The following is a 26,474-nucleotide window of genomic DNA, read 5'->3' as shown; positions in this document are numbered from 1 at the left end:
CAGGAAGGGATTTTCAATTCTCCTTTATTTCATCCTCGTTTTTTAACCTAGAAGTATTTGTTCGTCAACTCCTCTATTTTTTTAAGATCCTCCACATGTCGTTCCTGTCTATTTGAAAGCCTTCTTAAGATCTATGAAACACAGGTACTTCCTATTTTTTCACCCATTACCCTTACATATAGGGTGCATAATAGTGTAGTGCCTCAAGTTATTTTCTGCATTCACCACGTCCTCTTTTACACAATCTTTTCCAAGTGCTCTTCATCTGTTGAACATTATCGGTTTCTTAGTCCTTCTGGGGGGATAACCAATATTCTTTCTTGTTCATTATCTTCTTCTTTTTTTGTTTCTTCCAATTATATTGTGACTTTTTGATATCCTCAAGTTATTTTCTGCATTCACCACGTCCTCTTTTACACAATCTTTTCCAAGTGCTCTTCATCTGTTGAACATTATCGGTTTCTTAGTCCTTCTGGGGGGATAACCAATATTCTTTCTTGTTCATTATCTTCTTCTTTTTTTGTTTCTTCCAATTATATTGTGACTTTTTGATATTCTGCCACGATGCAATTTTGTTTTAGGCGAGGTTACGTCAACCAGATTCACCTATGAGTTGGTTGGCGGTAAACGAAGATGCAGTAACGGTCCTAGATCTGGCAACGATGCAACAACGTGTCAAATACCCTTATACGAACGTTCTTACTTTCGGCGGTTGTCAAGAAGATTTCATGTTGGTTGTTACACAAAACGATCAACAACCTTCGCAAAAATTAATATTTTCATTAAGTAAACCGAAAATATTAGAATTGACTTTATTAATAGCGGATTATATGAATTTATTGATCAACAACCCCGGTACTCCGCTGTTAGGAACGCTCAGTAGAGGTACGATGGTATCAGTTAATCAATCGATCATTAGTCAAACAATAGCGAATCAAAGTCAACCGGATATTTTGAAATCGACTCCCGATCACGGCGTTCAAAGATCGGATTCCAAACGTAGGACCCACGTCGATTCTGGCCTAGCGTAAAAATAATTGCAATTTAATTTGAAATGTGATTTTAAAGTTTCTTTCATTATATTTTGCCATAAAAGCGTTTGGATAATGTATATATAGCGAGATATTTATTATGAGCGAGTTGTAAATAAAAATTTGTTATTATTTGTTCGAGTTCGAGGCCATTTTTATCTAGCATCTCAATGTACAACATAAAAGTTTGCTATATTACTAACTGAAACGTACCTCCATGTAGGAAAAAATACTCCCAATATTCTTCAAAATTCTACTTTCATTATTTATAAATAAAAACAATTACAGCTTGTTTTCCGTAAAATATTATTTCACTTAATTACAGCTGAGATAATAGAGTAATTTTTTATGTTGAGCCAGTGATATGCTGCCCTTCTTAAAGAAGGAAAATGTGTTGATGTAAAAAGTTGAACTGAAGACATTGTTTACTACTATCACTAAACTGACATTCACAATTACACTATTTGGTCCTTCGAACCTCACGATCCGGCTCGAAAGACCAGACAGTGTAATTTTGATTGTCAGTCATTCGCACTCAGAGAAAAATTCTGTTTCTGTAAATTACTCCAACTTAATAGGTTCTGATATTAGTTCAGGAAACTTTCTTAACAAAATAGAATTTTGAACTAAAATTTTAAATAAGTGGTCGACAATATTCTCTTTTTTCATACCTGAATTTATGACTATTTCCAACAACATCTTTCTTATCGGGTATTGCTTTTATAGCCAGTTTTGGGCCATCAAAATTTCTTCTTCTTCTCTACATACCCTTCCGAGCGTCAAAGTATTACTTGTCCTGGTTTCGATGGTACGAACCGGTTTTATTATGTTGCTGATGCTGGAATGATGTCTTCCTAACAAACCAGCAACATATCGAATTGAATATCCTTCATTCAGGAAAGTCGATGCTCGCCTCCTCCATTATCAAAGGTAAACTCTCTGTCTCTGAAGACGAAAATTTGCTTATCGAAACGCGCGTTAGACAGTGTAATCCTGAGTATTGGTGTGAACAGTATTTAGTATAACAGAATATGTAGAAAAATATGAGTGGTGCTTTAATTTTGTTCAGAAGTTTAGTTTGTGATTAACAACTTCTACAAATTGTATCTTTTCTATTATTTAGTATCTACAGCTGACGTCAATTTGTTGTCTATGTGGAAAAAATAGAATTCCAATCTTAATTATGTTTCTAAAATGCTCAACCCCATTTCTAATAATAAAAAAATTGAAACTTTGTTTTCTTTTAATCTTTTTTCCAATATTCTTCTCTCCATGACTACCTCTATATATTTCAGAATTACTTCGAAAGTTTTGTGAAGGAAGTTTCCATATTCGGTGTATATAAATAACAGAAAGAATGGTTTATTTTTATGTAATAATTACCAAAATATAATCAGAACCACGTAGTCCAATGCCAAAGGCACATATTGGATCTAAATTCTTGTAAATAGAATAATTAATAAAATATACATTTTAAAAAGAAATAAATTGTGGATTTTTTTTTGTATAAAATTTCATTTCGTAACTGTGAAAGCTTAAACTAGTCATGTACAATGAAACCGTTTTGTATGTATCTGAGACAATAGCTACCGGGTATTAGAATATGAGCGTAATTGAAATTTGTAATTAATTGTATGTCAATACACAATCCTTAACTCTTGAAATACTCATTTTCAGTTTTTATACTCATAATAAAATTATCAATATTTTCTTGTAAGTGCTGTGATATAATTTCCTTCATCTTTTCGCTTCCATTTCTTTCGACCATTAATTGTTTTTTTTTTAGTATTACTTCTGTCATACTATTTCTTATCCACACATTGTTTATCTACAGTTTCCCCTAATATCTATTGGACTAATCTATCATCTCCATTAATTTTTTCATTAGAAGGTTTGTTCTTGGTAGCTGCACTGGCAGATCTAGTTCAGGAAGTGTACACTAAAGCGTTATTTATAGCAGAATCATCGCTAGTTCACTGTACTGCTTGTATTGAATCTAGAATCAGTTCAGCCAGTGCAGTGCAAGACTGTACAATAAGTGTAATCTGGAAACGGTGGCGCTACATCTTCGTCATCGGACGAATGTAAAATATCAAAAAGTACTAAATCGTGTTCCATTATTTTTAATACTACAAGGCCTGAATCACATCAAATAACCTCAAATACAACAATCAAATGCTCCATTGCTCTCTGCACTACTCTGCACTATATCGTTCTTTGTATCAGATCGAACTAATTCTATACACTAATGAACTAGCCTGTACTGGTTCAGTTCTGTACACTTCGAGTGCAGCTACCAAGAACAAACCTATAGTTTAAATTCATGTGTCAGCTGTAGATCTTTTTCTTCTTCTCTGTGGTGATGGGTTCAATCCGTAGACTGTTAACCAAGTCAAATTAAAATTTATTTGCGTCAGGCTTACTCATAATCACGACTCTGCAGCTATCCGAAATTATCAAATTTTACAGTTTGTTTTTTTAGAGAAACAAGGATTCATAAGCATACTGCCATCAAACAAGCAATTGAGAATACTGAAATAAAATCTGTTTCTAATGTCTCTTCTTATGCTGCTGCATTCTAAAAGTTTATGTCTGAAACTGCCCACTTCTTTGCACATACACATAGGAAAATCGATCACTCCAATTTTGTAAAGATGCTCTCAATTACTACAATCTCCAAATATCTCATTATGTACATCATGGTGATTCTGGTGGTCAAAACCAAGAATTTTGATTAATTTTCTTTTTCAATTTAAATAGATTTTGCAAATTTCAGTCCATTCCTCATTCTAAAGGTGCCTTATATTTTTTTTGATGACAGGCAATAAATCTTAATAGTCAGTTACTTTGAAATTAATATTATTTTCATTAAGACTTTGCTTAGCGATTTTATTCTTCCTCGTTTCCGTGAACACCCATTTGCTTGGCTTCCCATAAACGTTGTCTTGCCATTAGCTATGAGAAGTCTGTATTGCCATCTAGCCTAAATCTTTATTTTTTGTATTGCACTGCTTGAATTCTTTAAAATTAAAACATGTTTCTAAATCGTCTTGATCTTAGATATCTAAAATTTGACACTCTACTACTTTCAGAAATTTTTGCTGATACTTTGAATAAGTTTTATCCATTTTTCGAGCCATCTGTATAGATTGTCTGGTAATGGAGCCATTTTGGATAGGAAAATTTGATTATTAGAATATTTTGAGACTTTAAGATTATATGTTGTAACATCCATTATTTGAGATTCATAAGAATGCAAAAGCAAAAAACAAAATATTACTTGGGAATGAATGGTTAAAGACAAAGCCCCATTAAAGTGGTAAACAGAATGAATACGAGCATTACGCGCTCTAAACGTTCATAAGTGTCAAAGATAGTTGACGGCAAAAACATAACCTTACTTTTCTAGTCTAGTTTATAGCTGCAGATACCCTGAAAAGTGAGTGAAAGGCTGATAGAATTTGAACGCGCACATGAGAGTTTATATAACAGTCGGTTGGATACAAGAAAACTAGATTTTGGCAGAATATAAGGATCATTTTCCCGTTTGAAAATTCCATGACAAGAACTGGCGATTAACTTCCTGATCTAACCGACAATCAGGTTTTATAAAACCCGATTCATTCTTCTATGTTTAAAAAATTCGTCTGGATATATTTCGTTAATTTTAAAATATGTTGTAGTAGAGTTACTGTTCAAATTGAAGGGTTTCACCCTTCAACGCCGTGTCAAAGACCGCTTTGTATATAATGCATTATAAATAAGTCAAAATCGTTGATCAAATTTCTTTATAGAAATGCACTTTTGAGGTTATGTTTACTAGCTAACCAGCGTCATGTTTGCGTTAATTCTGTCCAGTTTTGAATTTGGGGTGTATTTTTAACATTTTTAAACGTACAGATCAAGTGATATTCGCTATCATTCTGTGCACCACTATTTGAAAATTAGTATAATTGGAAATGAATTCCTGATCTTCATATACATTTATGAGTAAGGAAAATACTGCATTTTTTCAATGGATAATTGCTTAATGAATATTTTTCTGCTAGCCACACACGTCTTCAAGTGAATTTGTGGGAGTTGAACACTCAGAGCTTTAAACTAAATTTTGTCAAGCTCAAGTTTTTTGGGAAACATTGTTAAATAAAATGGATCCAAAATCGTACAAAAATCTGATAGATTATAAGCAGCGTTGTATAATCAGCCCCCCTAATATTCTGTATTTTTGAATTTCATATTTGCACAAAATGTATCTTCTGAATATATGAATTGTGTAACGAACTCGATGGCTTCTTCATGAATTTTATCTGGTATTAATATCGGGAATTTCCTTTTTTTGAAATAGCATCACCTTTGATTTTTCAACCGAGAGCTGCAGGTAGTGCTGTTCTAGCGACCCCCCTTTATGTTTTCAATTTCTTATTCTTTTTCTTCTGATTAATTCTACAGCACATTTGTCAAATCTATGGCCTATGAGAATAGTAAAAATTTTATGTTTTTGTAAAAACAGGAGAAAGGGATTGTTAAATTTCTTTATACTGAAAAATACTATTAAATAACTAACTTATTAAATTGTAACAATTGCAATTATTTGTATTTTCAGTGAAATATTTAGGAAGTGATAATTTTTTAGTATAAACATTTGATACCCAATAAAAACAACTACTTTATTAATAATAAAATATATGATTTAAAAATTGACTTTTTTATTTTCCTTTGTCACCAAAACGAAAATGAAAAAATGGTTTCTATGATTGTTCGTTTACATTTTACTATATAGTGAAGTGAAAACGGAATATACTAAAAAGAAGGTCAACTTGTATGTAAATCTTGGCAACACAAATTTAGTTCTGCCACCTACCAATAGTGACGCTAGTGGAATAAAAATGTGTCATTACTGTCAATGTCAATATATTCACCTCCCCTTGTCACACACTTTTCCATACGTTTTTTCCATTGATCGAATCAGTGCTGAAAGTCTTCTTTGGCGAGGGCCTTTAGGAGCTCTGCCGTTTTTTACTTTACCGCTTCCATCGACTCAAATCGAGTCACTTTCAAAGCAGATCTTTTTCCAACCTTTCAAGGAAATCTGAGCCTTTCAAGTAAATTTTCAGATTCCATTGATACAAAGGAAATTAGTAGTAGAAACAAAAATCAGGTTTTTTGACTGTAGCTGGAACTAGCAAGAACAAATTAAAACCTAGGAAAATGGTAATGTATCAGGTTCATCGAAACACAATAGCCAAAATATTAAAATTGATAAAAAATCTAAAGAATAACAAAGAGCAGTGAAAGACGTTGAAGAAGATGTGTGAAATTGGAACACTGGAACGTATAGAAGAAAGTTTGAATAATGACACGAAAGAATTCATTTATTCACAGTCAAGAAATATTCGTAGACAATGTACAGGAAAACGATGGACTATACTCTTTCTATGTAGATAAGAAGTCCAAGGTTGTATTATTTATCAAATTATTTTCAGTTGCCTTCAGTTTCAACACTGAAAGGAATGTTGTCTAGAAAACCTATTGAAACTGATACTATCATGAAACAATTCAAGCTCCAAGTGAATAAAATGAATGAACTTGATCGCCAGTGTGTATTTTTCTATCTACAGACCCTCATTATTAAAAACATAGAAGTTCTGTTTCAGGATAAGTAGATCTCGGATAACTTGGGAGGAAAAATCAGTTCTTATTTTAAAAGTAATATCATGTCTACTAATTTACTTGAAAATATATGTAAATATTATTTTGAAAAGAAACGTGTCCCAGTTCTAGGTTGTTTGTTTTAACGTGAATCCAGGAAAGTATGATATCGGAACTGGATGGAAATAAATAACAGAATACAGTAGATATTCTTTGTTGTAAATTTAAATGAACCGCGAAAATAGATTAGTTCTGCCGGGTACCATCGAGAGCACTGGCATCGAAAATCTGCCATGTTGTTTCCACTGAATAACAACTAAGTTTGCATTTCTTCTTAGGTTATGTTCTGTGGAATAGAATTTGTGACGTCAGATGACAGTATGACAGATTTGGTTGACTCCTTGGGTCATGACATAAACGTACATGTCAATCTAATGGAGTGTTTATTTAGATTTTCTAGTTGATTTTTATACTAGTAAGAAATCTAAGTTCGTAATAACTATTTAAATGCCTGATTTTGTTTATGCTCAACCAAATTGATAAATAGAACATTATTTTTTAACAGACATAAATATACAATGAAAAACTATAAAATTGAAGAAAATAGCAGTGGAATTTCTAAAAAAATAACAATAAACAATGAGTTATTTAAAGTATCGTTTCAGACTGTTTTTCATATCGACAGTAAGTCTATTGAACCTATTAGGTTAAAAATATTCAACCCAATTAATAAATACGGTAAATGATGAAATTTCTCAGATCATACGGAAGTTTACTTACAGTTTTAACATTTTTTTCATTTTTTATATGCCAAAATATTTTTTAGTTGATACAGTACCGTTTAGAATGGTTATTTTTTCTACTTCCTTGTGTGACACAATTAAGTACCTTACAATTAATGTCTAATTATATCAAATATTCAAACAAAATGCTAAATTTTCAATTTATGAAGACAATGAAAATATAAAAACATATTTTCTAATAGTCATTCTATTTCCAAATTCTTGTAAATATCTTTGTTTTTAATCACTTTTTAAATGGTGCGGATTAAACATAAAATTTCTATGAAATGAAATGATTTCGAGAGCTTTATATTTGATGAAAAATTCATGTGAACTATGACGTACGTATAAGATGTTGCCGATGTTAAATTATGGTCTCAACCTACTTTTGATACGGTCTATTTATTTACGTTTCATCAATAATTTTCGCTGAAATCTTCTTAAAAAATAATTAAATTGCTTTGAATGATAGTTTCAAAAAAAGATAAAACAATATTTAGCCATCAATCAAAATTACCTTTGAATTTGGAAACTTATTGAAATATATCACAAAGAAATTGGAGGATTTTCAAAAATAGGACCATCAGACTAGATATTCACTATTAAAATGGCTTTCACAACTATAATTTTCTATTTATCGATTTCAAAATAGCTTATGACTTCATTTTAAGATGGGAATAAATTCCAGTATCAAAATTTATTAAAAAAATCTTAGATAATGTTTAATCTGTAATATATACTAAAAATTTCATTTGTGCAAGAAAATTTGTCATTAGTTTCGGCATCAGTCTTATGGTGGGACGATATGAAAGGAAATCGTATAATCGAGCCCAAAAGCAAGATGGTAAACGTTGTACGAATCAAGTTAATCATCGATTTCTAAGAAACATACTCTCAGGAATAAGAAAATTACCAGCAATCTGCTTAAAATTAATTCGAAGATATTGCTTCAAATCGTTTGAAGACGTTAACACGAAGCAGGACCTTTACTTACCAAAAAATATAATTGTTAGATAATACTTTTTGATAGTTTATGACGAAATTGCACTCTCATTGATAGGAAAACGTTATGTTCTCTTAAACTAGAGCCATAAAGCTCCAGATGGATACCTGCGTGTCTGACGAATGCGGGGGGAGTAGCAAATCGCCTCTAGATGGCTATTTGTGCTGCAAGGTATAGCCGGTGATAGAATACTTGACTGCAGAAATCATTACGCCTATTGGAATTAATCGTCATGTTTATGAGCTGAACAATAGATGATATGTCGCTGGTGTATGCATCATCATGGTGTCATTGATGAAGATTGGACGACCAATAAATGATGATCTTATTGAGCTTGTGCGGAAGCTTTAGGAAAACGGATTGTCACAAAGCGTCTGCTCTTTAAAAAACTGTATGCATTGGTGAATTTCCGGCTAGAACGAAATTCAAAAAGGCGTGTTTGTTGAAAATTGATGTAAACAGTAATCTGGGACAGGTAGGATAATCTGCTTATTCAATTCCATCGACTTGGTGACGCAGTAAACGCTGACAGTTACTGTGGAAAACTGCGGAAATATTGACGTGTCATTTAAAACAATATGCGTGTAATGCTTGTTGAAAAGGGTTTTCTATATACGACGCACAGTAGCTGGGAGTTGTATGGTCGTCAGTTTTGATGTTGCTTCCAGTGATTTTTTACTTTTTTGCAAATCAAGAAACTTGTCGACGACGAAGAACTGGTTTTATTCTCAGGCGACAGATGGCAAGTGACAAGTGACATAATTCTGGTGCTGGATATTCTGTACTTGTTGTTAATAAATATGTTGTTCTTTCTATTTTAAATAGGGAAATTTACTTTTAGGTTTTTCGTCGTACATTGATAGATAACTTGTGGCAGATCAAGTCAGGAATACAGTGTATACGTTAGGATGTAATGTTGATAGAATTTTTTCAGTTTAAGGAACAGCATTCAACATTTTTTAGAGTTCAAGAACAGATTTAACTAGTACAGAATTTGTTTATTTTCGTTATCTTAATTTCCCTATATTATAATCGTAGTTCCCGTTAAACATGTAAATTAGTAGGTTATTGATATACTACCACTATACGCTTTGAAAATAAAAAGTGCAACTTATCTTTTCATTATGATTCCATTAGTACTTCCTGTTCATTTTTGTGAATAAACTGAAGGAAAATTATAGGTAGGTAATGTATTTGTTTTTGTCCATAAGGCTCGGTTTTAAATCAAAAGATATTACTTGAAATATGCGCAAATATATGCACGAGTTTTTGGCAAAATATGCTACAATATATGCAAAATGGAACAAAATATCAATAAATTAAATCGTTTTCATTCACCCTCATAATATTAACCTATTTATAAACATGTAGAGTATTAAAAACAAATTTTTATCTATTACAACTATGTTTTTCTACATTCTCGATTTCACAAGTTGTACATAGAAAAACTACGTTCTGTATAAACCGAATAGACCAAATTTATTTATCAAAAATTTAAACATATTGTACAATTTTTAGATATTCATAATAGTGAAGGTAATATTTTTTTAAAAATTGAAAATAAAGACCAAAAATTGAGTTATTTCAAGTTGTCACCTAAATTTTGAGGCTATGTGACAAAAGTGTGGATACTAAAGTTGAAGATCTTTTCATTACCTACAACTCTGCTATCTTTTTTTTCTATAGGATTTGTAGTTTTGCTAGAAATCAAGGTAAATCGTTTTTTACTATTAAAAACTCAACCCCTTCTCATTCCCGACCACAGATTGCCGGTAAATTATTTTTCCTTCCATTTCCATTACATTTTCTTCGTTTTCCAATTCGAGGATGGTCCCAGACTTACCTTAAACTGGAGATGGAGATGGCGGTAGTTGCTTGAAAAATATCACTGTATTAGAAAGTACACAATCTATACAATTTGAAGATGTCTCGTTGTTTAGTATTTGTTTGGCAGCCATCAATAGTGAACGTGAACTGGGTGAGACTGCTCTTTCGTTATCAAAAGTAAAATATTGGATAACAGAGTTTAAACGAGGTTGTATGACCTGCGGAGACCAGCATCGCAGTGGTCGACCAAATGAGGTGACGACTCCAGAAATGTTGAAGAAAATCCACAAAGTGGTACTCGATGATCCTCGACTTAAAGTGCGCGAGTTAACAGACACAGTAAGCGTTTCAAAAAGTGCCGTGTTCGCTTAAAATAGATCAAAAACAGCGTCCTGAAGCGTCCTTTGAGTGTTTGGCAATGTTTTACAGAAATAAAGCCAATTTTTTGCGCTGTTTCATAACCATGGATGAAACCTGGGTCCATCATTTCATAATCAAAACAATGGACTGAAAAGGGAGAACCGACTCCAAAAAAGACAAAGACCATTGCTTCTGCAGGCAAGGTCATGGCGTCGATTTTTTGGTATGCGCGTGAGATAAATTTCATTGATTATTTTGAAAAAGAGAAAAATGAATTAAAGTTTGAATTGCAACCTCATGCACCCTATTCGCCAGATTTAGCCACCTCAGAATATTTTCTGTTCTCAGATTTGAAAAAATGGTTATTTTGAAGAGTTTGACGATTCTTATTATAAAACTTATCGAACATTAGAGGCAAGGAAACATCTGAAAGTGCTTCCATGTATGATTTAATGGTCAGTGGGACAAATTAAATCGTCAATATTTGAAAATGTGTCTAATTATGCAGGCCACAGTGAAATATGCAAACCAATCTAAAAAAGCACAATAGGCAAAAATATGGATAATATAATCTGAGCCGTAGTCATAATAAAAAATATTATTATTTCCGGAAAGTACAGATTTATAATAAACCCGACAACGCTGCTCTCTACTGAAAAAGCTAGTCGCTGAAATCTGAAAGAAAATAAAAAACATTCAACGCGGCAAGTCGATTTGAGCAAAACTTCGTTCCAGTGTTTAAAATTAGATAAAATTCTTCTCATTTTAATCTGTATCGAATCCGATTGTGAATTTCACTCAAACGTAAAAGTGTCAACTCTATATTATAAAATAAAAAAAATTGCGTTGTGCTTGTGATTTTAATTAATTTTTTGTTTGGAAAATGCCATCGTTGTCATCACCCACGCAATGTAAGTAACAATATTTCCCAACAAAACTGTCGTAAATCATGATATCACCAAAATAAATCTCGTAGCAAAAATTGCGTATATTTTTTTTTCGGGTATCCTTCATAATTAGGCTCGAAAATTATTTTCGGAATCTATAAATTGTTGATACAAAACATACACACAAATATTTATATAACGTATTAATATAATTTGCTCACAAAAATTATTTCGTAGAAAAACAAAGTCTAACGATGCTACTTTTAATTTTGTATTAAGGTTACGGTCAGAACCGGCATCAGGTATTCATTTATAAATATAGTTCAAGTGTGACAAAAGGTATAAATCACTATAACTATATATATATAACATATAAATAATAAATTTTAATCTTGTGACATGATTCCCATATTTATTAATTCCATTTGGACACATTTAGTATATGTTATTGCCGCTGGTTTTCATTATTTCTACTCGTCCGTTACTTTCTTTGTATTCTTTTGTTTCCTTACTATTTATTTTCGGAGGAAATCATATAAAACAGATGTAGCTAATTTTTCTGCAATAATAGTGCAATGCGTTGTCGTGATGGTACAAAATTATTTTCTCCAACAAATGCGACCGTAGTCAAAGTGTTAACCAATGAAAAGTGACTTTTCCGTCAAACTAAGTCCCAAAAATTATATACGAAATGAATTAGGATAATAATTCAATCAAGTATCTGATTTAATAAATATTCCAAATACCTAGATCTTCGGTAAGTTCTGTTTAATAGATCTCTTTTTGCAATATAACTCTTGTGGAGCTGATTCATAACCTAACCCCGTTTGAAGTTGTAGCCCCACTTCTTGATGTTTTTATTCGGGATCAATGTTTTAACTTAAATTATAAAACGACGTTTTCAACCTCTCCAAATGTGTCAAATACGAAACCCATTTAGTCTTTCTGTAACCCAAAATTTCAGTCAAAATATTATTTAAGCTACTTAGGGCTTCTTACAAATATCTCTTGGTTATTTGGTAACCTTGCGTGAGACCGAACTACAGAACACAAAGTTAATGAAATGATTGTTGGAATATGATTCAGTTTTATTTGCATACACAAGTATTAGACAATATTTATTCGAAAACACAATCATCAACACGTTATTTTATCCTTTCAATATGAAAAATTTGACCTTCAATAACCTATCTTTTTTCATAATTACTTTCCTGTTGATCTGAATTCACAGATACGAAAAATAGTTTCCATGAATTTGGGAAGGAACGATGAACTTTTTTTACGAACAATTCTCGGTGAATCCATATTTATATTTTAGAGTATCAGTTTTTAACAAAAAACAAATGTATATGTAGGTTACTTATCCTTCAAAATTACTGGCTCATAGTTCATTGGCTGTACAACGATTTCATATTCTCCGAAAGTGTAAATATAAAACGTAAAATTTTCTCATTGTTTTCAAAAACAAATTACCACGTGGTTTTGGCGATAAATACGATTCGTTGCCAAAATTGTGGTTAGATTCTTTTCAAATTATTGTACCGTTTTACCGATCAATAACTTGTTTATTTTGTTTTTTCAGAAATTAGTTAAAATGATGAATTTAAGGTGTGGTTGCTGTCACACTTTTTTCCGGTCAGAAATATTTTACATACCGGTCCTGTTTCCTGGTTTTACTGTTTTTCTTAGCTGGATTTTGACCTGAGTCATAGCACAATTAAGATGAAAACTGAAAAACACATCTGGTTTTTCCAAATCGTTGGATAAAAAAACTCGAGAGACTAGAAAAAAAAAAGGAAATGTGATTTTAGTAACCGCGAATCATTTAACCTAGATTAAGTATTTTTTGGCAATATCATATTTTATTGAACAGCTGAATTGAATGCACCAGTAGGTTGAAAACAAAAATAAATTTATGGATTTTTGCAAAGAAAACAAGCTTACAAATACATCGTTTAATATTCAGTTTTCTATTGAAATCATTTTTAAAAGTTTAAAAAAAAATATCGATATCGCACATGACTTCTGAAACTTTTCCTACGAATGATAGTTTTCAGATACGGGATATAGAAAACCGATATATTCTAGAATGTTATGGGGTTCCTACCATACAAAAAAGTCCATAATAATACAGAAAATGCCACAATATTCGAGAGTGTCAGGGAATGTTTGTCCAACAATATTTCAGTATGGTCTGGAATGTGTCTATTAGAAATTTTTTGTGGTCGAATCTTATATTTTCAAAATTATTCTTAGTGATGTCTAATTTCTTTTTTAATCTCAGTTTTGAGTTCTATCCATTTAATTATAGTAAATAGTATAAGTAGTGGTCAAAAACTTGATTTTCCAAGTAAATAATTGGTTTTTCTTAGTAAATTAAAATTTCAAAATTTAATAGGAACATGGAAGGATTTTCTGAATTTAATTTTATCCAAAAAAGGTTGAGGTAGGTCAAAAATTTACATTTTTAAATTCAGTTGCATTTAAACTGAATTTTATTGGTTAGTTTATCGGTTATTTTTTGTCATAAAAGGTCTTAAATAAATAGGAACGAACAACGTCCAATCAGAATTTAATTTAGTCATAAAATGGCCCAAGTTAAATTTGTGAATAATGTCTTTTCTGTGTTTAATTTTGTCACAAATGGATTTTTTGAATTTAATTGGAACGATTCATATTTCTATCAATAATTGGCTCCACCCATACAATAAGAGTCCAAAATATTCCAAAACATTCCAGAACAATCGAAAGTGCTCTGTAATGTTCTAAAATAATTTGGGATATTTCAGTATATTCCATATATGTTTTAGAATGTTGCTTCTTAAAATTTCTATAAGACGAAACATCCAAGCTTTTACAATACCTTTCAAGTAAAAATGAAAACCTTCTCCATTGACATTAGAATGTTGAGGAGTCCTCTGGAATAATCAGAAATCTTCCAGAAATTTTAATAGTGCAGAATTTTGATACTTTCTAAAAGGATTATCTTCAAGTAGAAACGTTATTGGAAAGAGAATAATATTCCAGAATGTTGTGGAATGCTCTCGAATATTCTGAACTCTTCTAGAAATTTCTACAGGGCAGAATTTAGTGCTTTTATACCTTCAAAACTACTATCTCCAAGTAAAAACGGGACGGGAGATAAAACAATATCCCAGAATGTTGTGGAATGTTCTCGAATGTTTGGGATGGTTCCAGAAATTTCTAGAGGGAGAATTTTCCATCCCTTCTATTTCAAAAGCACGTTTTTCGAGTAACATAAAGAAATATTGTTCATGGACGAAAGATAGAGAAGGATTCCTATCCATATAACTCCCTTTACTTTTTTCTTTTATAAATTGTTAATTATTATAAATAGTAAAAAAATAACTAATTAATTTCTTTTTTTGTTTGTTACAGTATATTAAAATAGAATTTTTTTGTCTCTATAAACTATAAAAGATGTTTTTGTTTTGCTCTAGTTGAGTTGTTGGTGTTTATCTCAAAAATATTTTTATATCCTTGTCTGGACTAACCATGTTTATTCTATGGAGAAGAGTGCAAATAACAGAGCTAGATTTTGTTTGTAAGCATTAATTCGAGAAACAAAATTAAAAAAACTGAAAATAGCGAAAGTGTTGAATAATATATTTTATTTCATAAACAAGTTTCGAATAACTAGTACTGGATGACCAAGCTTTGCTCGGTATTTGTATTGCCTAAATAATAATTAAAAAAATATATGGACTGGTCATTTGAATGAAAAATCACGAGTGCATTTACTTCAATATCATCACAGTTTTAATTTTGAAATCGGGTCTCTATCTAATACTTCTTTCCATACTTTATTGCTGGTAAGTGGAGGATTTTCATTTGGAAGATAAACTTTTAGCGTAGTCGCTGTCTTAACTTTAGAAAATGCCACATATAACAACGAGTGGATAAATGTCAAACGGGTCCATTCCTCCTTGTTCGCTTTGCGCATACGCTGCGCTGCGTCTCGGCGGGTACTTTTGAAATAGTACAAATTTCGCGAGGTTAAAAAGTGCCACGTGCTTGGGTGCAATATAACATGCTATGTATGAAAACCGAACCCCAACAAATTCGAAAGTGTGCCATTGAGATTGACTGTCATGGCAAACGCAAAACGGGAAATTGGTGACGCTACATGCTGCATCCCAGTTGTCCTTTTGATAAGTCAAAGTTTATCATTGGTATATGTACTTCTTATCTAAACTATTGTCACTAATGAGAAATTCTGTTGTAAATGCAACTACTCCTTTAGATGGATCTTTGCTCTTTGTCTTTCATCCCCTCATAATTACCATTCGCTAAGCTGTTAATCGATAGATTGATGCTTCAAATGATGTTCTGTGGCAATTCAACTTCTTTCATAGTGTTAAGGATCAGTTCGTCGTTGCCCAATTGTAGTAAATAATCAGCAAATTGGCGTTGTTCTATATCTATAATAAAATGACATTTTCTAAAAATGAATGCTAGCTCTATCGATTTATCGCTACCGAAATCCCCTGTATTATGAAAGGAGGAAACAACTACTTTCCTAACATAACTGCCTCGACGAATATTGAATTACAACTCCTCTGAATATCGTGATGTCAATCGACCTTTTTGTCGATATTAACATCCCCAATGGCTCGCAATTGCAAGGATGGCACTACTGGCTAGTTTCGACGTTATTACGTCTCATCAGAGCGGTTTAACAACCCTCGTTCGGGTTTGAGACAACGCTAGATGCTAGCGATCGCTGGGGAATGTTTAACTACATGAACCAAATAGCAACGCTTCAAATTATACTAAACAAAATCTGCAATTGTTAAAAAATGATGACGCTCTAATGGAATTAATAATATAGTGAAATTAAAGAATGAATGTTTCAAGAATATTTCTATGAATAAGTAAAAACATTAATTAAGTAGAGAATGAATATAAGATGTAGTTTGGAACAGTCTTAGTAAATATGAATTAATACTACAATTGAGGAGACAAATTGCAAAAACTGGTTAGGTCCACTTTTTGCTTATAACGTAAGAGCTTAGCTTATAATATGTATTACGTTTATTTTTGTTGTTGGGGCTTGGGAACAATAAAAAACATTATGTATTTCAACTTATAGACTTTACTAGAACTAGCAATGAAACGTGTTTTCTTCTTTTTTATTAACAACTTGACATTTAAAAGTTAGGTTAAGTGTACTAAACTGAAATCTTCTTATTTAGACAATCTGGCACAGAACTACAATATTTTAATATGTGCTTTGGTACTTGAGGTGGTTCCAAATAAGTTCAAGACTTAATCTGTTTTTGCATTGTACTGGCGTACTTACAATTTATGTGTGAAGATTTTGCTTGTAAGCCTTGTGAAAATTTATTTTCATCTTTTACACGTAAATGAATTGAATTTTCATAATCAGTCTTTCGAGGGTTTTGGCAAAATACTCAAAATATTCAAAATATTATAGTGGGTGAAGCAATTTTTCAATTGAGCGCGGTTGGTAGTTAGTTTTTGCTCGGAACAATGGATTTATTTTGTATGATATACATACAATTAACAAATGCGCATATTTTTCGCATAGAAATAAGTCTCTAGTATTACAAAACATTAATATTCGTATCTCTTTCTTAACATTTTCCACATAAAGAGAAATGTCTGAAAAGTTTCTCACCTGATATAGAAATATGATATTTTTTCCAATATAATTTTTATTTTTCAACCCTTTTTTAAGTCTATACATTCTCCCCTGCGATGCTTTAACGCTTTTAACATTTCCAAATAATAATTACTTTCTCTCTCGCAGTTGTTTCAATACTGTATTCAATCTAGAAACATTTCATTTCAACAGAGATCACCAGAACATGAAAATTTTAATCGAATTTAACCAAAATACCGAAAATCTCATATGGTTGTTCGTTGCTCAGTTGGGTTGAAAATGGCATCTACAATTTTAATTCAATGACTTTGAATTATGTCAAAAAATTAATTTTGCGAATTTAATTTTGTCAAAAACTGACTTTGTTTGGTTCAGTTTGGTACGAAAATGGCTATTTTTGGTTCAGTGTACTCAAAAGTGGGTTTTTCACTTTCATAGGATGTATAGGTTGCTTTTTCAAATTAATTTTTGTCAGTAACTGACTTTTCTTGGTTGAGTTTGATCAAAACCTTATTTTTTCAATTTTAATTATGTGAAAAACCGGCTTTTCTTGGTTCAAGTTGTCGAAAAATTATTTTCTCACATTCATGTACGAAAAAAAGCGAGATAGGTAGTTTTTTAAATTTAGTTTTGTCTTTTCTTGGTTTAGTTTAGCCCAAAGTATTTATGAAAGTTTAATTTTTACAAAAATTTGGCTTTTCATGGTTAAATTTTATCTGAAAGATTAATAATAGAAGAAAATGTTTTGTTTCTAGATTTTCATGGTTCCTTAAGTTTGATTTTTCATTGGTTCAATAACGTATTTCCTGGTAATGACCATGTTTAAACACTGGAATTTGGGTTGACCTTTTTTAATTTAAAAACAATGTAATTCATAAAAAAATTTTGTAAATTATATTAATATTTAATGATGCTCAATTATGGAAAAAAATAACACAGTATTTTGAAGTTAGGTTAGGTTAGGACAGTTTGAATGAATTTCATATTCTGTACAACAACGGATTTGAATATTTTGATTGATAGTTTTGAAAAACACTCTTCACTAGCAAATCAATGAATATTTATAGTTATACAAAGATATTAAATACTATTTTTTCCCGTCGCCGTTTAGAAGGTCAATTTGCTAAGTGCATTTCTATAATATCAATATTTATCTATTATTTTTAGCTATGGACACTGTTTATCCAGAACCTATGTCAAGATTAAATAGGCGAGTCATCCCGAAGAAGAGGAGAGGTGGTTCCCATAGATATCGTACTCAACCAGTAACGTTTTCAGAAATTCAGGTAACCTTATAATATGAAATGTTATATTAATTTTTTTATTATTCCAAAAGATTACAATTGAGTTATTTTAGATAATGCATAAGCTGATTCATCTGAAAAATAACAGGAAAGCATTTTAAAGCATTAAAACTTGTAACAATGAATTCCTCAAAATAAAATTAAACAATGATTTTGAGACAAGTCTTCAACATTTCTCACAATTAAAGGAAAAGTCTTAGTATCAAGATAAGTGAAAACACTATCACTTTAAAAGATATAGTGATGATTTAGTGATAGATAATGCTTCTATAAATTTTCTCATTACTTAACACTACCTGTTAAATTTCATTGAATCTTTTATTGTTTAGGAAGTTGATGAAGAAAACGTAGCGGAAGAAACCATCCCGGACTCATCGACATCAAAATCCGAATTGAGTTTGATAATGAATAGAAAGTTCGAAGAATTTAAGAAAACTAGAGACATTGATTTCATATTAAGTGATAAAATCGAAGAAATAACAGATGCTTCAAATCAAGTTTCAAGTAATCCAAAAGCTAGTGTACCTTTAAAAACATGCAGATCAATAGGTAGGCTGCCTTCGCGGCCATCTTTTTAACAGCTTTCACGACAGATTTTAGATAGAGTTAGAACGAACGCTTCAGTAATTTTTGTACAATAATTATCATTATGTAAATATATATGTACTGCATTGAGGCTAAATTAGTTTAGATGCACATGTAATATTGTGTTTTGTATACGTTAAATTCACATAAATCGTAAGGATAACATAACCTAAAAACTATTAATCCTTTCAAGAAATTGAGGTTATGTGAAAAAATCCCTCAAGTGTTTTCCATTAGCTTCTTTTATGTAGTCTTCCCAATGTCATTTCTCTATATAAGTATATGAAGATCATTTCAAAAGGCTTGTTGAGGAACGTGAATTCAATTTTGATACATATTTCTCTATTATTCCTCGTATAAAAGCGAAGTTACGTTAGGTTTAGGCCCTTACTAGACGAGAGAACCGAGTTGTGCAATCAGTGACTCACCCCGTCACCGGGTATTGGTTTATACGGATCTTATCACACGCAGGTTGTCGTGAAGCCACTGGTTGCCCCGTTTCGGCAACCAGTAGCTGCTCAGTCTGATTACGATGCTGTGTAGCATACAGATCTTCTTATACTAGGCAGCTAATCGCCTATCGCCACACAGGCTTCATTTACACATCTTAACTCAGAGAATACATAGCGTTATGTTGTTTATTGTTGTTTCTGGTGTTTTGCATTACGTGCAAATGTTCTAAAAACATGTTTAAATACATATTGTACGGTACTTCCATATATTCCCTTTTCTGCATAGAGAAAAAACTGCTATTAGTGTCTAAATCAATTTTAACTTAAATGCTTACTTACCTTGAAGTAACTACAAGCTTGTCTTATGGTGAGATCCATTTTCTCATTTGTTTATCTATTAGATTATGGTTGACAGAAATGCTGATATGCATATCTAGTAAATAGATTGTCCCAAAAGTGTTAAACTACATAATGCTGCCGATTTACAGCGGGTTTTCCCTGATTTCGGTACCGCCTCTGACAAGGACCCTTAGTGTCCAGCTATTAGTAAGTTGATAGGTATTGGACGTACCACCATATCTTTCTCGAATATCTCATGAAAGTGACTAAGAGGAATGGCTTTTAGCTACATTCTACTCAAACGCAAACTGTGTTAATGCTAACAGGGGTATTCTAAAAAAATCCTTACGATTTTGTGTTGAGATGTTATTAAAATAATGTAATAAAACTATGGATGGAGGTTACATTGAAGCAAACTTTTTTTAAAAGTATTTATTAAGATTTTTGTATTGAACTAGGAGGTAGATTTGTATACAATAAACAATATATTAGCAATAATATGGTAAACAATTACTACAAGAAAATTAGAAAAGAATTAAGGTGAATATTACCACAATAAAAATGTGTTTTGAGCTTCGAACAATATTTTAATATTTTAGATTTGGTTCCAATGAATTGTCATTATCATAAATAATACTTAAGGAATATATATTTAAAAAAATATTGAAATATTGAAATTCTGAAAAAAGAGGGAGGTCAAGAAAGTTGTTTCTATTAATGGTTATTAATCTCCCTTCTTCAAAATGTTGTGAAGGTATCTTATCAAAGTAGTATTCATGCAACCACTCAACGCTGATTCCATGCTCATTTATACATTAATCGTAATCCATTTGTAGCTCAAAAGAACCCAGAAGAAGTGTCCTACCTATATTGAAAGTATAAGAATCGCCTCGACAGCAGCAATTTCGTTTAGTACTGGCAACGATTACGCAATTACGAAACGTGTGCGAAAACGAGGACCTTCACTTGTTAGTCTACATATGGAACTTCCTGCTACGTATTTTAGATATTGGATCTAAAGAGCTCTAGCGAAAACCTCACTGGAAAGGAAATACTTTCCTTGTCTTTGTGAACATGAACTGAGTCTTAATATATTATCAATTTCAACAAGACGGAGCTACAAAGTCTTATGAACATAAATCTCCACAAAAAATTCTTTTTAGCCTCATAATGATCAAATGAAAGATCGAAACGTTGGCATTTTAAAAAATTCTTGGACAGTTTTATTTTGAATTCTCAATTCGAATTTTTTTTATCTATAAATCGAAGCACTTGTCTGATAAATTAAATGATCAGCATTCATTGATTCATTAAACAAAATTTCAAATTCCACTACATATATCCACTTTTTGAGAGGTTTTTATAATTAATAACTCAATGGCTTAGTTATATGCCGTTTTGAGACGATAGAACCCCATTAGAAGTAAATATAGCTTAATAACTAAATATATTAAGTTTTAGAAAATTTTTAATTAATTGCTTTTTCAAAGTTATAGCTAATTTTTCCTGATTTTTCAGGTTCTAAGATATAAATACTATTCATATTTGATGTTTATTTTAACTCTTTTATAAAGAACAAAATAAAAGCAATAATTTTGTTAAGTTTATTTTCAAAACAAATGAACTTAAGGTTACTGTCGTTCTTCTTTTTTATGTTCTTGTCACTTATGTCAGTACAATATAACATAGCGTTTTTCAACGAATGAATCATCTCTGATGGATTAATATTCTTCATAGTTCTCGCTAAACACTTGTATACTACGATAAATTCAAAGGGTATGGTCGAAGCTTAATTTACCAATAATACTTAGAACTATGTGTCTAAGTCTGATGTTTTAATCACTTTAAAATGTAGCTGAAATATAATTGAGGTTACTGTGGAGTAGTTCCATAAGAGGCCATATAGTTTTGGGGAGAAGAAGAGAAAAACAAAGAAATTTAAAAATGAAAACTGCTTTGATTTGAATCCTTCCACAAATATATATAATAACAGATTATTTTCTCATTAAGTCCTGTAGATTTTTTTTAATTCAATAATGAGATGTCAAGAATATTCAATATGACTGACATTTAATAGTATTGAAATGTTATTATTCTAAAATATTACTTTTCAAGGCATACTGAATATCAAATTAAATACAAAAAATTTTGTGTGTGGATCGAAATAATAAAATAACTGAATTTTGTCATGGAAATATATAGGGTTGAAATAATAATTTTATTTGTCAACTTGTAGTATATCAGGTATAAATAAAAAATTTCAATTGATTTTTACAAATAACTGTCATAATTTTAAATGCGACACACTGTACCAGCAATAATTTGAAAGCAAAAGGATATTTGTATAATATATGATTCAAATATGACAGTGAATTGGAATGTTTTGAAAAATTTTAAAAATATCTATATCTTATCTAATTTTCTTGTAGTAAGACCGGAATTTTAAAAAAAATCATATATTCTTATATTTCATGAGTTGAATTTTGGAACGTATTTCTGTATAAATATTTTTATTAATATAATTTCAGTTTAAAAATTATCACCTTATTTTATTTAGTTTTTTCCACTTAAATCTAAACATATCACGCAATGTTTTACCTATCGTATATACAAATAAATAAATATACTTACAAAAAATATCAACGTATTTATATAAAATTAAGTTATAACGGATTTGGTAGTTACATCCCAGGTCTAAGCACAACTTTATTATACATATAATCTGTTCTCCATCGATTCTAAATCTAAATTTGTTATTTCAAAATTTGCTAATGAATTTCTGACTTTAACTATATATTTTTTCAAAATTATTCATCAGATCAAAAAACAAATGTACTGTTTGAAACACAATTTAATATGTTTTAATGTGAGTATTAATTTATGAAAACTTATTTATTAACATAAATAGAGTTATAGACAATTTGAAACTTAACACTTAGTTTCTTAATAATGGGTATAACCTGCACTTGCCCTAATAACATCTCTCATACGACTAGACATAGATCTAATCAAATTAGCTATTGTTTCTTGTGGGATGTTAATCCATTCTTCTTCTATTGCAACTATAAGCTCTGGGATTGACTTGGGGTAGGAAGTCTAGCTGGAAATCTGCTTTTCAGCTCATCCCATAAATGTTCTATAAGATTTATGGCAGGACTGTATGCTGGCTACTCCATAATCGACTTCTGCAATGTAACCTGCAATAATCAAATTTTGGACAAACCGCAGCTGTTTTAGGGGTCAGGTTATGGACAATACGAATACTTCAATGGAGATAATGAGAAACTAAATATATGTCATAACACAAATTGGTAGATTATATATGATATAAAGATATTAAGAACGGAAAATAACAAACAAGAATGTCAAACAACAAAAAACAAAAACATATAGAAGTGGAAATAGAAAAAGAAGAATATAATTTCATTAATTAAAAAATAATGATATACAGATTGTCTCAGCGCAAGCATTTTTTTTTTTGGTCGAGCTTCGTCATGCATCCCATTTTCTTTTTATATTTATCTATCTTTAAGTATTCTTCATGTGAACCTGCTCTTGGTGTTTCCTTCCTATCTATTGATTTCCATTCTACTCAGGTATTCCTCTACTTCTTGTTTATGAGCCTTGTCCGTTTTCTTCTACCTCTTGGGTGCCATTGAAGCAAATTCGAATGAAATACACCATCATTTCGACGCTAATGGTGTTAGAATCCTCTTCGTGAGTAATAGTTATCTTTACTAGCTCATTAAATAATATACTGTCAAATTATCAAGCTGCTTGCATCTATAGAATTAAGTGGGTAAAGTTTAGTTCATCGTTGATCGAAAATCCATTATTTCACTGTTAAAAATGTCAATTTTCTTATATCACTGTTTCATTTGGCGCTTATACAAAGAATGCTATTTAGAACAAAAGAAATATTTCTTTAGTCAGTGTATGCACTTTAAAAAAAGTGTATACAGAGTGTTTGAAGAAGAGCCAACCTCGTCTTTAGAACCTTTAAGCGCAAGCTGTGGGTTAAATATATAATAGTGCTTTGTTTACTTTGTGTACCACAATCTACATTGACACAGTCCATCCATCCAGAAAATAAACCTTCAAAAACTTTATTATCCTGTTAATACTAGAAGTGAAAATACACGTAAGTTGCTTTCATTAGAATCAATTAAAATAAAATCACAAAACTTGTTTGCAGTTTTCACCACATTCCTCACGAACTGCTTGAAGAAGTTATGTGGTATTTTGACCTTTAGTTTAGTTAATTTCCTTCTCAATTAAGGAGTTGCGACCTAAGTTAATTGAAAACCAGTTTGTCAAATTAAACTAGTCAATCTAACAAGCAAACTATTCCTCTTAAGAATATTTGAATTCAGAAAAGAAAATAATAAGTACTATAGTCTTCAAGGACACATTGATAATGCTTCTGAAATCATTCTAAGCTTTTCAAAATAGTGCTTCATAACCTGGGATGTGTCATTTGGTAAGAAGCTACCTACGAAACAGACTATTATCTAAAATTATTGTTGTTTATCGAATTGCTGCTATTCGCTTGACTAGAATTATTCTGAGTGAGTTTCTCGTTCTCCTGGGAATCTCTGATACTTTCTAAGGGATGTAGTGTAACGATGGATTGCCGTCTGACCGGTGCTACTGGCGTCGAATGCAGTATAGCATAAAGAGGTCCTTCGCGTTCTTTGGCAGGACTAACTAGAATTGTAGGACTAGGATTTATTAATACCGAGGGTTGTTCATCTTCTAATTGCATGCTGTTTTCAGCTGCTGAAGGAATGGTGGTGAGAAATCTTACTGTCAGTCTTCCTGGTGAACCTAAACACACATAATATTGATTAATTAATAATTGATAAGATATTAAATGAGAAGTAGTTGAAGTAATAGTTATACATAAATTCGTTAAAATTATACCTGGTGGTTCGGATTCGTCTTGTATAGCACATTGACGTGTCAATCGAGGTTTTACCCTGCCTCTTGGAGGGTCACTAGAATTACTCGATCTAGATATGCGCCAAGTACTAGTACTGGCTGTTGTAGCCGATCCAGATGAATCGTTTCTCGAGCTGGATAAATTTGAATCTTGTGAAGTTTTTCGGGTAATTAGCCAGGAAGAAGCTCGTCTTTTCGGATCCAGAAGGCGGAGTGGTATACCACAATGATGATTGTGTCGCCACGAATCAGATCTACGAATATCCATTAAAATGATTATATATCTTGATTGAGGTTAGTTTTTAAAAAACGTAAAAGTTCACTTTGACAAGGTAGAATAATTTATTTGAATTTCGTGCTCTTAATTAAAGTACAAAATAGACTAATTAGTCAGAATATCCATTTCCTGGAACGCAGGGTGAGTTTTAAGCCTTACAAATTTTATTGATCAAAATTTTTGTTTATAACTTTCATCTTCGTAATAACGAGAGTTATGGACCGATGTTATATTCAATCTATTAATTTGTGTTGCGAATATTGGCTATATTTATTTATAAGAATAAAAACAATAGCATGAAAAAGACTATCAGTCCGCAATCACTACACACACTAAACAACTGCAACAATTGCGATGAATGTTTATATTAAGAGTTGCTGTGAAGTCGTTTAAATTTGTTCATTTGACATTCTAAAACTCTCAAAATTCACATATAATTTGATGTGAGCAAATTTAAAAATCGGAGTAAAAAAAAATCGATTTTTAGCACATTTTTTGCAAATAACTCGTTTCCTACTGGTTTTACGCTATTTATATGTATTATCAATATTGTAGAGCATTGAATTCTCTACAACTTTTATTTGAAAAATTTTTTCATACGGTTGATCGTTTCTGAGATAGAGCGCTGAGCGCGCGCAGTTAGAATCCCGTTTGAAATCAACTGGTAGTCCCGATCAAAATATGTTTATAAATCATTGCTAAATATATAATTATAAATAATTTTAATTTTTTATCAACAATTACATTATATTCAAATATTTTTTTCAGTAATGAACTTATCTATAAATTCAAAAATACTTCTAATTTATTTCTGTCATTGAATAATCACTGAGGGACATATTTTAACTACATTTTAATTGTATTCTCGTTTATGCTAATTACATTTTAAGTAAAAAATAATTTAGTGTATCTCGTTTGAATTCTTTAATTAATACATTTTTTCTCTCTACGATTTTGAAACTACACGAGCAGGTAAGTGCTATTAAATGAATTTATAGTTGATTGGAAATAAATAATCAAGAAAAAATATTTAAATATAATGTAATTGTTAAGAAAAAATAAAAATTATTCATAATTATATATTTAGCAATAATTTATAAACTATATAAGAGATTATTTTGATCGGGACTACCAATTGATTTCAAACGGGGATTATAACCGCGCGCGCTCAGCCATCTATCTCAGAAACGATCAACCGTACGAAAAAATTTTTCAAATAAAAGTTGTAGAGAATTTAATGCTCTAAAATATTTATAATACATACAAATAGCGTAAAACCTATAGGAAACGAGTTATTTGCAAAAAATGTGCTAAAAATCGATTTTTTTTACTCCGATTTTTAAAGTTGCTCACATCGAATTATATGTGAGTGTTTAGAGGAGTGTTAGGA

The 26,474-nt window shown here is 31.1% G+C and overlaps 3 protein-coding genes across 12 annotated transcripts in view; 2 read left to right on the top strand and 1 right to left on the bottom strand.

Moving 5' to 3' along the window:
* LOC130896390 (uncharacterized protein CG43867) overlaps positions 1-2,519 on the top strand; it is a 291,476-nt gene extending 288,957 nt beyond the window's left edge. For all 9 annotated transcript variants that reach the window (XM_057804427.1, XM_057804425.1, XM_057804428.1 and 6 more), the window contains one exon: positions 582-2,519. In XM_057804427.1, coding sequence (XP_057660410.1) covers positions 582-1,031 — 450 coding nt within the window. In that variant the 3' untranslated portion in view covers positions 1,032-2,519. The remainder of the gene's footprint in view (positions 1-581) is intronic.
* An 8,810-nt stretch (positions 2,520-11,329) lies between these two features.
* Positions 11,330-19,166, top strand: LOC130896738 (uncharacterized). Its single transcript, XM_057805029.1, has 3 exons — positions 11,330-11,563; positions 18,354-18,472; positions 18,820-19,166. The coding sequence occupies exons 1-3, from the start codon at positions 11,536-11,538 to the stop codon at positions 19,066-19,068; spliced, it is 396 nt and encodes a 131-aa protein (XP_057661012.1). The 5' UTR covers positions 11,330-11,535; the 3' UTR covers positions 19,069-19,166.
* A 3,247-nt stretch (positions 19,167-22,413) lies between these two features.
* The window catches only part of LOC130896733 (follicle-stimulating hormone receptor), a 108,027-nt gene continuing 103,966 nt past the window's right edge, over positions 22,414-26,474 (bottom strand). For both annotated transcript variants that reach the window (XM_057805018.1, XM_057805017.1), the window contains 2 exons: positions 24,790-25,061; positions 22,414-24,693 (listed from right to left, as the gene is read on the bottom strand). In XM_057805018.1, the coding sequence (XP_057661001.1) occupies positions 24,374-24,693; positions 24,790-25,061 (592 nt within the window). In that variant the 3' untranslated portion in view covers positions 22,414-24,373. The remainder of the gene's footprint in view (positions 24,694-24,789; positions 25,062-26,474) is intronic.

The sequence above is a fragment of the Diorhabda carinulata genome, chromosome 7 (genome assembly GCF_026250575.1).
Source record: "Diorhabda carinulata isolate Delta chromosome 7, icDioCari1.1, whole genome shotgun sequence".
NCBI lineage: Eukaryota > Metazoa > Arthropoda > Insecta > Coleoptera > Chrysomelidae > Diorhabda > Diorhabda carinulata.
This window is presented reverse-complemented; position numbering and strand designations above follow the sequence as displayed.

Coding starts and splice junctions, on each gene's coding strand:
- LOC130896738 (XM_057805029.1), top strand. CDS start 11,536: ATGCCATCGTTGTCATCACCCACGCAAT. Junction 11,564..18,353: donor GTTGTCATCACCCACGCAAT/GTAAGTAACAAT, acceptor TATTATTTTTAG/CTATGGACACTGTTTATCCA. Junction 18,473..18,819: donor TAACGTTTTCAGAAATTCAG/GTAACCTTATAA, acceptor TTTATTGTTTAG/GAAGTTGATGAAGAAAACGT.